The following is a 12,874-nucleotide window of genomic DNA, read 5'->3' as shown; positions in this document are numbered from 1 at the left end:
AATCGATATTTTGTCTGTCGTTCGTCTAGCAGTGTGACCATGTGATCAAAAATAATTGAATAGTTTTTAAGTAATGGCTAGAAATTGCAGTGCCTTTATGTTTAGAGGAGTGTACAAAAGAATGTATGGTTTCATGTGAATATAAATAAGTGGCGTTCCGATTATTTTTTGTGACTTTTTAATTCAAGAGAGTGTTTATTGCGATTTGACCAAGGAGACCTGAATATTTGCCGGACGACGACGATCATTGTTAGTGCCTGGTAAGAACTTCATTTATGAATATTAATACAAATTAATGGTGGAACAAAACATTGAATTTTCGTTGAATTGTCATTCAAAAACATGTTAAACATGCAACATGACTTCGTTATGGCTATTTTGTGTTACCTACTGTAGCAATTAATTCGGCATTTCACCCTGTTGGTCTCGGATGTCCTAAGCGTGGATGGGTGGGTAAATTTAAATGGATCTTTAGAGGCGTGGTTTCGATTAATTGATCTTGGGATGTGGATCGGGCTCTGGTAACAATGGTGATGAACCTGCCACACACACACACACATAATCTTCACATTCGGGCTTTCACATATCGTCTCTTGTCCAACCAGATGGGGGCTAGTGCCTCACTTGATCTTGCTGTACATTATTTGGCAGAACATAACAACAGTGGGTCACACAAAGTGACAAGCCATCTTGTCCATTTGCAAACAAACATCAGCTTGATTTGTAATTCTTAGTAGTGACTTTCATACACATGAAAACAGAGATAAATACAGCAACTTTAGGCTGTCATGGATTTAGGGGAAAGACACCTAAGAGGTGTAATCAGGTTTGTCAACTTCAGTGTTTGATCAAATGATTATTGATTAAAAATGAGGCTTGTGACTGTAAAATAGTTAGGGAGATGTGGCTTGTGCTAACATCCAGTTAAGTATGTAATCGTAATTTCTTATCCATATAGTATTTCATGCAGACCATGTTAGAAGAAGTAACATATCACTCGCAACAAATCATTGCACTAGTAGTAGGTTGTGGGAAGGGAAGCTGTGTGAGACTCAAGTAATGTAAGATGAGTAATCTTGACTATAGTACTGCCTAACTTAGTTTTTCACTTGGCAACATGATACAGTCTTTCTTCAATCCCTTCATTTCATTAATACTTGTTATCTTTTACAGTGATTATACTTAAAATATGTGTTTTGAAAAATTGGTTAATAATAAATTTTGAATAAAGATTTCAAGTTCATGTTATACATTACAAGATGTTGGCTTTAAATGAAAATACATGGAAACAAGTCTTTATTAGGTCATGCCTACTTGTAGTGCTTGCTCTAAGTTTAATAATTTTTATCAGCTTTCTAGGCTTTATTCATATATGTAAGAAGTGTTTCTGGAAGAAGAGACTATAGCCTGGAATACTAGATTGTATGTACTGTTCGTGACTAATCTTTGGGACTTGCAGGGTGAGGAAGTGGGGTGGAGGAGGAAGGAGGAAAGATAGCATGTGCAATGCAGTAACATTTAACACTTCAGACTTCCTGCATTCCTTGCAAGTCTCAAGATTACAGTCGCAAACAGTAAGTGGTCCATTGTTTCTGGTATCTCGAAAGTACAGCCATGTGTATGTTTACAGTGTGCGATGCCAGAGCAGCTGGAATTGCAACAGCTTGTAGAGTCAGGTGGCAGGAGACTAGATGTAATGGAGGGGGAGAGGGGTGGCAGAGGTAGTACCAATGTCATGGCCAGTAGGTGCCATCCCTGCCCATATCTGGGACTGCTCCTGGCCACACTGTCATCTCTCTTCTTCTCTCTCTGCTCGGTGATAGTCAAGTGGCTGGTGGATGTGCATCCCATGGAACTGGCTGCTTGTCGTTTTGTGGGTGTCCTTCTGCCAGCTCTGCCCATTGTTCTTTGGCGGAAGGAACCTCCTTTCCCACAAGGCAGGCGAATAATGCTCCTTCTGCGCTCATTTGTTGGCACCACTGGCCTCATGCTCAGCTTCTACGCCTTCCGCCACATGCCTCTGGCTGATGCTTCGGTAAATTTTGTATTCTGATTTTAAGTTCCACATCTTTTGGAAATGCCTTGTTTAGTTTAAAGTGGTTACTGTAAATTGTAAATCTCATAGGATTTGGTAGTAACATATACATCTATATAATTGGTTTAATTAAAATTGCTTAAATGCAATGCATAGTAAGGTTACATGTTCTTCCCATGCTTCCTATGAAGTGATGTGAAATTATGTATTGGAAACCAATGTAAAGTGTTATTACAGTAGTATGAGGTGATATGTTTGTATATTTTAAACCAAATAGGATTGCAACTTCAGTTTGTAGTATACAAGAGTATTTATATTTATCTTTTGTCATATTAACCAAAGTAAAAAATGTTGCAGGATTTGTGGCATTTCTTGTTGGATATTTTTGTGATGATCACCATTTGTATATATTTGAATTACTGTGCTTTGTTATTATTTTAGTTGTTCTCTCTTTGTCTATTCTTGCAAATACTTTGTATATACATGTTCCAAATGTGTGTCTTTCTAGAGCTTCATATTTTTGTGAGATCTGACTTTTGTTGCTTGCTGGTTTAGCTTGCTATTCTAGCAGGAAGAGTCCTGAAATCTTTATATCTGTCTTCTGTTTCTCTCCCAACATCACTTTTGAAATGTACATTTAAACCAATTGAACTCTGTACATTTGATTACACTTTGGTTTAGATATTTCTATCACAGCCATTCAAAAAGAATGCATAGTAAAATGTACTTATAATGAAAACCTGAGGGACATGAACGTTTCCCTTTTCAGGCTGGTTTACAAATGTCATTGGTACTGCAACATAAAGAATATGGAACAGTACATACCCCTAGTACTTATGGCCTAAATTACAAGCCAGAATTTGTGCTACATATGCATGCAACACTGTTGATGAGTAGGACATTTTTAAGTGTCTTCTGTCTGTCAAGTAGCTCATTGAAATACGAGTATTCTGCATGTATGGTCAGGCTGAAACATTTCTCATTTGTGACAAGAATTTTCCTTTTCATATAAATTCCAGGAAACAGGCTAATGTGAACAGGAAACATCTCAGTATTCTAGCAGAATACTTTCCATTGAATTCTTTTCTGTTTCTTGTTAAACAATCTTAATTTATTGGAGTTCATTTTACATTGACTTTTACTGTATATTCTCAGGACAAGAGAACATTCTAATAAAAGTAGGTTTCTGTTTCATACAGGTTCCTTTTCAAAAGAAAGAAGTGATCTGCAAAATGTGTGCATAATAATAATAATAATAATAATAATTTATAAAGTGTTATATGAATTTTTAAATTGTCACTACCACTAACACCATTGCTTTTTGCCAACTTCATTATATTATTGGTTGTTTACAGGATGCATTCTGTTGCAGGTTGTGGTGTTCAGTGTTCCAGTATTTGTGGCAATATTTGCTCGGCTTTTCCTGAAGGAGCCGTGCGGTTTGTTCAATGCGGTCAGCGTCTGTCTCACCCTGATTGGTGTTGTACTCATTACACGCCCACCCCTTCTATTTGGCCACAGCATTCCAGCACTCGCTTCCTCTCCAGATCAGGAAGAACAGGATAGTGATGTCTGGGGTGCAGTTGCAGCATTCTCTGCAACACTGTTTGGAGCCAATGCGTATGTCCTCCTGCGTGCTCTTAAAGGCTTACACTTCTCTGTCATTATGACCAACTTTGGCTCATTTGCTCTGGTTCAGACATTGTTTGTAACATGGGCTCTTGGAGCACTCTGCGTTCCACGTTGTGGATTTGATCGGATCCTTGTTGTGGCACTAGCTCTCTTCAGTTTTGGTGGACAGATTCTGCTCACACTAGCTCTTCAGCTGGAACAAGCAGGTCCAGTGGCAATTGCACGGTCTGCTGACATAGTGTTTGCGTTTATATGGCAGGTGCTATTCTTTCAAGAAGTGCCTAACAGATACAGTATTGGTGGAGCAATCCTTGTCACTAGCTCAGTAGTGCTCACTGGTTTACGCAAGTGGGCTCTTGCCCTACCAGAGTCATCCCCTCTTAAGAAGACTCTGGGTGTGCTTGCAAGGTGAAGATATGCAGATACAAGTTGATTTGGTGATTCTCAAGGGAACATTGTTAATGTGTTCTGAATAATTCAGACTGTTGTTATTTTTATTAGTAGTGGTAGTATTGTGTACATTGAGTACTTGCTGCACTCTGTTACCATCATTCTCATCTAACATAAGTGCAGGGATGCCAATCTATGCTATGCTATGACAGATTTGTGGTTTTCTCATTGTGTCTGAGTCATACAACACCAAACCAGAATGATTTGACCTGGGAACCTGGAAGACTGACTATTTTTCTCAGCCTTTTGAAGCAAGTTCTGATACAATACCTTTAAATATTTCAGAATTTTTCAGACACAATTTTTAAGAACTTGCTGTTTTTGATCATTGTCATTGCTTCAGCAGTTGGTTGTTCCATAACAGGCAGTTAGTTGCCATCTTCTGTGTTCACTCATGTGTGAGTGTGGTGGACACTGGTACTGGAACAGGCATTCCATATCAATTTATGTGTCATCTCGGAGATGTGCATCGCCTCATTAGTCACTGTAGTTCCACAGACATGTAATCTCACCTCATAATAACAATATAACCTCAGTAGCTGATAGTGACATTACATAAGCATGTAACCTGTACTGAAGACTGTTCAGAGTTTGTTAGTAAAACAAAAATTGAATAGGGTATACATGATTTAGATAGTAGTTGTGTTGCTGGAAAATGCTGCAGAAAACAAAAAACGTGTAAATTGAGAACTTCTTGTTAAAATTGATTACATTCCTGAGCAGATGTTTTTGAATTTGTAAAATTATATAAACCTGGCATTAAATAACCTTTATGCACCATTACTTCACACAAGCTCTGCTGTGGGCAGTCAAGCTGTCTGACCTCCAGAATGAGTCAGAGTGAGACATAGTTTATGGAATAAACTGTGCATATGTGGGGATAGGGGTCTGCAGTGGCCGCGCGATCCGAGGCGTGGGTCTTCTGCCGCTTGGTCGCTGGGACCGTGGGTTCAAATCCCACTCAAGCCATTGATGTTTGTCCGCGTTTTTCTGTGTTGTGCTGTCCTGTGTACAGGTAGAGGCCGAATGTCTATAGATCAAGCCAACGAAAAGTTTGGACCCGCAGTGCTCAGGCACTTGAAGAACTGGTTATTCCTAGTATCCCAGTATGTGGGGATAACTAACCCCATGGAGCAAAGACCTTAATAAGCTAATAGTTGCTCAGTTATTCTATGGAGCCTGAAGTTTCATTACCATATTCACAAGAGTCCAGATATATGTTGGAGTGTATCACGTAATTATAGGGTGTTCCGAAGAATGAAAATCACATATATATGAAACAAATTATGGTGCAGACAATAAAGACAAAGAGTATTTCATTCTTCAGTAGAAAGATAAGATAGGTCCCACAAAGTGACAGTATTGTCTCTACAACCAATGGGCTGAACAGTGTACATAACTGTCATAGGTAATGAATGCCAAAGAGATTGATGTGTTCCTTGCCCACCATAAACTCAGCTGCAAAACTGAAAGGCCTCTTAGTATTTGTCCATGTGATTGGCATCCCTGCAAAGTATGAAATGTTTAAAATTTCTGCTGTGGTGTATTCTAGTCACTGGGTTCCTGTGTTAAGGTTTAGTTATGACAGTGTGATGATGAACAAGTATATTTACACAGGTTTCTGCACTTATGAGATTGTTTCAGCTTAGTTTCTTATCAGGACTTTTATTATTGTGAATTCATATTTTCTGAATTTCTTAACTGAAAATAAAGTAACGAAAAGCTTGTCAAAACTTCGGAGTATACCTTTGTATCATGTTGGTGGGCAAAACTTAGGAGCAGGTGACCACCATCTTTCCACCCCATTTGTGTCATCTATTTATAATCGTTTATAGATTTTGTACTTTTTTTAATTGCAGGCATTGAAACTAAATCACCACGACCATTATCATATATGTACAAATGATGAGCGCAGTCAGTGATTAAAACCTATGATGTGTCTTACAGGCAAGACTCATGCTCATGTGACAGCAGTGTGAAGCAGAAGCTAATGATGGGTTTGACAACAGGACAGAGTCACCTGCTTATTAGAGTTTGGTTTACCTCACTACACTTCAGACATTATCCATCCTGAAGTGTCCTTAGTTTACTGCTGTAGCATTCATGTTTTTCAGTTGGCAAGTAACATTCATGTATATTGTGTGGGGGTGAGTAGCCATTTCTAGCCATGTACAATACACAGAGAAAGCCATTGGTATCTTGAGAATATTTACATATGTATAGAGACCAGTATATATACATAAAGGCTGAACCTAACCTCATTCCCACCAACACACTTTGAACCAGTTATACAAAGAAGTAGGTGCAATAAAATTGTGAGAGTGCCTCCACAAAAGTTATCCTTTTTAGTATGAAAGCACTGAGAAATACAAAGCTGTACTTTGCCTGTTAGGAATATGCATGGACACTATTCCTACACAGTTTACTGAAAAATATTGATACTACTTTCTCAGCCTACCAAATTGCTTGTACTGCATTCCTAGCAAGAGAGTGGTACCTCATATCAAAGTAGAATTGATGCTGCAAACCTAGTGAGACTGACCAGGTATATACATAGAAACATCATTCCAGGTAAGGTTTTGAAACTCAAATACAGCATTGTGGCTGATTGGCGCCACAACCCAGAAGACAGGAATCTTCAGACACACTGCTGTGAAGATGTCAAATCCTACACACAGGTTGTAGTTTTATTAAGTAAAACAGACTGACTACCTAGATGAAGCGGAAACCTCTTGGGGAAGAAGGAAAAAGAGGAATATTTTCTATCAGTGTTAAAGTAATGGCTATAAACAAGCACATGTAAGAATGCAATTTCAATACCAAAAATATAAATTCTGACCTATAATAGATTACTTATTTTGAACGTTGGTATTGGCACACTTGCTGTACAGCATCAAAACGCAGAGACATTTAAGTCAAATTAGTCTACGAATATAAATAAAATCGGTGCATGCTTTGCTCACTAGAGGAAAAGTTCAAAGTTTGTCGAGGAGGGTGCAGTAAATTAATGGCAATAGCACATAGCTAACAAGAAACTTCCTACAGTTACTTGCACCCTGATGCTTCCTCGCATATCTTTACGTATAGCTAGCAATGCAGCCATGTTATTTTGATTTCAGAGGTAGTTCATACTTCGGTAAGAGATTAACCTTAATTTATGCCTTTCCACAATACGAATGCGTTGCGTCATGTTGCTGCCCCTGGAGCGGGGCTGCTGCGCCATCTGGTGGTGAAGGCTATAACTAATGGGCCCGCGAAACATTTTCTGACCCGTATACCTCCTCGCATATCCTATTCCCCGGATACAAGCCTGGAAGTTGAAAGTTGCATACATTAAGCTGCAGCGCCATCTGGTGGCAAAAGTTTGAACTAATGGGCCCGCGAAACATTTTCTGACCCGTATACCTCCTCGCATATCCTATTCCCCGGATACAATCCTCGTAACCTAAAGTTGCACACATTAAGATGCAGCGCCCTCTGGCGTCAAACATTTGAACTAATGGGCCCGCGAAAATTTTCTGGCCAAGTGCATTGCACCGCCACCTAGCGGGAAAAATGTCAACTAATGACCATAAATTTTTTCCGGCCCGGTAGATTAGTTCACATTTTTGCCACCAGAGGGCGCTGCGCTTTAAATTTCCTTTGGCTCGGTAGATTAGTTGAAATTTTTGCCACCAGAGGGCGCTGCAACTTAATGTGTGCAACTTTAAGTTTCCAGGATTGTATCCGGGGAATAGGATATGCGAGGAGGTATACGAAACAGAAAATTTTCGCGGGCCCATTAGTTCAAACGTTTGCCACCAGAGGGCGCTGCAACTTAATGTGTGCAACTTTAAATTTCCAGGATTGTATCCGGGGAATAGGATATGCGAGGAGGTATAAGGGCCAGAAAATGTTTCGCGGGCCCATTAGTTATAGCCTTCGCCACCAGATGGCGCAGCAGCCCCCTCCAGGGGTAGCAACATGACGTTACGTATTCATATTGTGGAAAGCCATAAATTTAGGTTAAGTAATAACGCTTACCGAAGTATTTGTGCCATTTTCTGTATCTTTCCCTTAAATTTAAATTTAGTGCTATTTTGAAAAATCTGCAAAAGTACTATTATGAACATAAAGATTTGAGAAGGCATAACTTTTATTTTTAACATTTTGCATTATGATGAATATGTACCCAAATACTGTAAATTTTTTTCTGACTGCAGTAGGATGGCTTGCAGGTTTTCCTGAATCTGCCAGCGTACCTTTGGGCTCATTATTTCACTAGCCAACAGACTGTCAGCTTCTGATGAAGGTTTGTGAGATTGTTAGCTGCAAACAGCTTTGCAACAACATATCTGTATGTGTTACAAATAAAGATAAAACCAGTTAAGTATAAATTATTGCAAAGAATGCATTTGGAAAATAAAGAGTGAAATTTAAAAATAAAATACTCAGAACACTTTATTCTAAATAAGTTAAATGAAAAGGTTATATGCAATGGTTCATACCCTTCAACCGCGTTGTTAAAGTGAGTAAACAGAGGGACTAGAAGCAAAACAAAAGTTTTTCAAAGGCCTTCCATAAGCATAGCATTATTAAAAAGTACATGTGAAGTGAATTCAAGCACATTTGTAACTGATAACACTTCTGACAAAATTCTTTGCTAGTTCTGACTGAATACATTTTACCCAAAACCTGTAGTATCTGAAACAAATCAAAGTACAATAGAAGAGTGCACAAATTAGGAGATTCATAATTAGTAAACTTTATTTATTATATGGGTAATCAAATCAAGGATGCAGAGGTTGACAGGATTACATATCATTTCAATCACACTGTTTAAAAGGGATTCTAGAAGACTTTTTTTATGATAGACTTTGAGGTTCTCATGGAAGTGCCTACACGACACTAAAACTGAGAAGACAACTGTCTTTGTACACTTTTCCTCGTTCACAGACTGGCAGAACACTGTGACAAACATGCTTATTTGTTTAATAGAATTATATATTATATCTTCATATATATGTGTTCAAAATGTGCTTTTATGTTACAATTTAAAGTTATTGGAACAAATAGAGTTTATTATGAAGTAAGAAAGAAACATACATGAAACATAAAGTACATGGTAATGCCATCAGAGAAAATGCTGAAAAACTGCATGAAATAAAGCATGCAGTGTAGGCCACCTATTTCTGCATGCTTCCCACAAATGACAATCTGCTGTCCAGATTGTGACTCAGCATAACTTTATTACAACGGAGGCAAGCACACTGGAGAACAATATAAGCACCACCACAGTGTTCCAGTACCTGTAATGTTGGTAATTAAGTCAAAATTCGGTCACATGCCCATCCAAATCTAATAAAATGTATGCATGGGACCACACAAAGTCTGAATTAAATTTTTAACAATTTAATACTTTTCCACAGATTGTGGTAAAAAGTGCAAAATATGATGATAGATTGCAGTAACTTGAGGGCCCCATAGTGAATTCGGAGTTTAGTGTCTCCATCAGGTTGATGAGTTAGCAGTTCTTAATTCAGCACTAGAGGGCTACATGGTCCAGGACTGATGGCTGCATTAGTAGGGGTGGTTCTAGGAAGCAAACATCTGAGCCTCCATCAGGAATAAAATCCCATGTCTAGTTATGTGATAATGACATCCATCGAGATTTACTGTTGTATTAGGTTCCGACAAAGTTGTAAACTTTGAAGTAGCCAATGGCTGAAAACTGCTTTTAAGTATAATCAGTTATACGTTGATTTGTGCAGAAAAAATATTCTGCCCTTGAACTAAATATTTCAGCAGGTTGAGCTGAAGAAGGAAATTTGTAGGAGAGTATAATCTATGAAACTGCACAGTCTTGCATATCTTTGCAAAGGCACGTCTTAACCTGTAGTTCTGCCACAATCTCATATCACTCGTGAGTACTGTTGATTGTATAAAGACGATCAAATCAATGGAATGAGATGGGTGGAATTTGTGGTGCGGATGGGGGAGATAAAAAACATACAACTCAATTTTAAGGTCCCAGCACCACATTTCAGATCTATTCATGCTCGGGATGCGATATCAAGAAACCCAACCATTATTGCTGCACAATATACCAATGAAATGGCTTCATCCAGATTAAAACATGTCAAAATTCATAATCATTTTAATGTTTATCTTGTCATTGTCTAAATATCATATTGCATTGTATTAAATTTATGGAGTATGTGTATGATGTGATTCTTCTCAGGCTACCAGCCGTGTAAGGCGGTTTAAAGGAGGAAACAGGGTACCTTGAGGACGAGGACGAAGATGGTTCTCGAAACGTTGGAGGTGTTTTCTCCATTAAACCACCTTACACGGCTGGCAGCCTGAGAACAATTAAATATATTTAAGGAATACGTACCAGACGCTTGCATCTTCATAAGCCAAGCTGTATGTTCTGCGTTGCATGAGGATGGCGAAAACATTTGGCCATTCAAACTGTCTACATTCCCAGGAATTTAATTAAACGTACTTTTATTGTTTGGCTTTAGGTTTTTGTTGAGTGTGACGGAAAAAGAAAAAGATTATTTTTAGTTTCAACCACAACAATATGCTCGTCCACAAGCTAGAAGTAACGGAAATTAGACACAAATATAGAATGTCCCAATTATAATATGAAGTTTAACCTTGTATGTATACATATTTTTGGGATGCTTGTATAAAGATAGGAACGGAACTTTGTAGGCAGATTGTATGTACTCGTAATTTCGCTTCTTCTGGGCCCACAGTCCCTTCCAGGTATGTTATCTATGGCCCCTTCTTTCCACCGCCCCCCACCTTTCACTCTCCCCATCCCCACTTCTTTTAAATAAGCCAATAAGTTTATAGTGGTTTTTCAAGAGAAAGGCATCCTTTCACTTTGTTTCCTGCATTGATGTGGACAGGCAGGTGAGTATGTAGAAGTGTTTTCTTTCATAGATAAATGGGAGGCCAGTCATGCGTTTCAATAAATTATTTCTAACAATTTAAATTGTATTGAATTTTGTATTTATAGACTGGCCATTGGTTTTCTATTTCCGAATATTAATGAAGTCCTTCCTCAAAAGGCAATAGCAGATGGTAGCTAAGAAGCCAAAAAATTTTCTGACCCGTCTCTTATGGAACTAGAAGTTTCGTTCAATACACATACCACATCAAAACTGAACTCATTTGAATTTACATATGGTTTACTGAGCGGTAATAAAGTTTGTGAGAGGGCCGATGCAAGAAACCTTGCGGATATTTCTTCAGTCCTGTGTTTTGTGGCTCCATGGAGTTCATTACCTGTGCATAATGAAGAAAACCAAGACACAGAAGAAAATTTAAACTTCCTGAGAGAGGAGGGGAACAAAAAAATAATTTGTTCATAGTGTATATACTTTTTTTGGCATCAAAATATTAACTGGAAGTGCTGTCCTCCAACCATTGATAGAAAAATCTTGTAGCATTCATTAATAATTAATTTTCTGTTACTTCCTGAATGATAGTCCAGGATTTCATTTTCTAAGATCTGCTTACTCTGGATTTTCTGTGCAAGGTTTGCCAGAGATGAAAGTGACACACACAATCTTTAATGATTATTCAATAATGAACATATTTCATAGAGACTACACATAACTTCATGTGGTACAGCTTGTTGAATTACTCTGTGTAAAACAGACATAATCTCTTCTTAAGTCAACTTCTTTCATTCAGGAAACCAAGGAAAATTAAAATATTGGTATGTTATACAATTAAGGTGTAAATAACAGAAGATTTTATTTTGTTAACAGCAGAATCTACACACCATGCTACGTACTTCACTATCTCTGTTGTCAAACACCAGTGTAACAATGAATTTGCAATAAATGAACATCAACCGTGAAAGACAAAAGAACACATATGGGAAATGTGCGTGTTTCATTGGAGAATATATTTCTCATTTCCAGAATGAATGCCAGTAAACAGCTCATCATATCCTGATTAGAATGATTATCTGGTGACAAAGGCATAAATTTCTTTTGAGGGCTTTTAAGAGGCTGATCACACTCCAGAAATTAGTTGCTTCTTGATTACCAAGTACAGATTATTTCTAATCTATGTAGAATACCTGTGCTTGTTGTGGTGCCACATCATTGGGTCTGTGCTTGTTTTTCATGTACTTTACTGTCACAAACAGCCTTAATGTGAAGTAATAGACCAACTCGATGAAGCTGAGTAGACTTGCACCAACGAACAAACCAGTGGCTCCACCCATTGATACTGCAAAATTATTTTTCATGTTATCTTCAGACTTGGAAGTGATACTTTTTACACAGTTAGTCTAATTACTGTGTTCAGTTTTACATAAATATCAATTTCTTCACATCTTGTGTTGATAACATTTTATTAATTTTAACAGTCATATTCCTCTTTTAACACAGTCGGCTGAGAAACATTTTCTAAAACATATTTCTTTGTGAAAGTTACAAGTTAACTAAAACCCACTAATATAAGAGAATAGAGAAAAAGGGAAAGAAAATAAATAATGTGATTAAGATGGAAGTGTTTCAGCTATTCAAATCGTAAATTTTGAGCATAATTTTATAGGTGATACATCCATCATTCAGACAATGAATCATTATAATAAATATCATATAACTATATTTTGGCTGAGAGGGTGATCTTGTGTTTGAACTGTTTGACTCAAAGTAATCTTGAATCACATTTTCCAAGAAATGAAAAAGAGAACATTTAATTGAATAATTTATTCACACTTCTTTCAGTCTCACAGATTTAGAACAA

At 37.7% G+C, this 12,874-nt stretch overlaps 2 protein-coding genes and 1 long non-coding RNA gene across 5 annotated transcripts in view; 2 read left to right on the top strand and 1 right to left on the bottom strand.

The window, feature by feature from the left end:
* Position 1: 1 nt before the first annotated feature.
* On the top strand, positions 2–5,850 carry LOC110828518 (solute carrier family 35 member G1). Its single transcript, XM_022061300.2, has 3 exons — positions 2–260; positions 1,631–2,035; positions 3,408–5,850. Exons 2-3 carry the CDS (start codon positions 1,637–1,639, stop codon positions 4,077–4,079), a joined length of 1,071 nt encoding a protein of 356 aa, XP_021916992.1. The 5' UTR covers positions 2–260; positions 1,631–1,636; the 3' UTR covers positions 4,080–5,850.
* On the top strand, positions 1,499–6,314 carry LOC147872452 (uncharacterized). The gene is made up of 2 exons (XR_015537289.1): positions 1,499–1,574; positions 5,977–6,314. It is a non-coding gene; the product is annotated as an uncharacterized LOC147872452 (long non-coding RNA).
* A 2,217-nt stretch (positions 6,315–8,531) lies between these two features.
* The window catches only part of LOC110828503 (pickpocket protein 19), a 14,657-nt gene continuing 10,314 nt past the window's right edge, over positions 8,532–12,874 (bottom strand). For 2 of the 3 annotated variants that reach the window (XM_022061272.2, XM_022061274.2), the window contains exons 9-10: positions 12,201–12,352; positions 8,532–11,395 (exon numbers count right to left, since the gene is read on the bottom strand). In XM_022061272.2, the coding sequence (XP_021916964.2) occupies positions 11,288–11,395; positions 12,201–12,352 (260 nt within the window). In that variant the 3' untranslated portion in view covers positions 8,532–11,287. The remainder of the gene's footprint in view (positions 11,396–12,200; positions 12,353–12,874) is intronic. The other variant, XR_002542701.2, reaches the window with a different exon arrangement.

Source organism: Zootermopsis nevadensis, unplaced genomic scaffold (genome assembly GCF_977971745.1).
Source record: "Zootermopsis nevadensis isolate Lab colony 2312 unplaced genomic scaffold, Znev_1.0 Znev_ptg000027l, whole genome shotgun sequence".
NCBI lineage: Eukaryota > Metazoa > Arthropoda > Insecta > Blattodea > Termopsidae > Zootermopsis > Zootermopsis nevadensis.
This window is presented reverse-complemented; position numbering and strand designations above follow the sequence as displayed.

Bases quoted from the DNA above. Each gene is read 5' to 3' on its own strand.
- LOC110828518 (XM_022061300.2), top strand. From the start codon at position 1,637: ATGCCAGAGCAGCTGGAATTGCAACAGCTTGTAGAGTCAGGTGGCAGG. The intron at 2,036-3,407 runs GTAAATTTTGTA...ATTCTGTTGCAG, and splicing joins TGCCTCTGGCTGATGCTTCG to GTTGTGGTGTTCAGTGTTCC.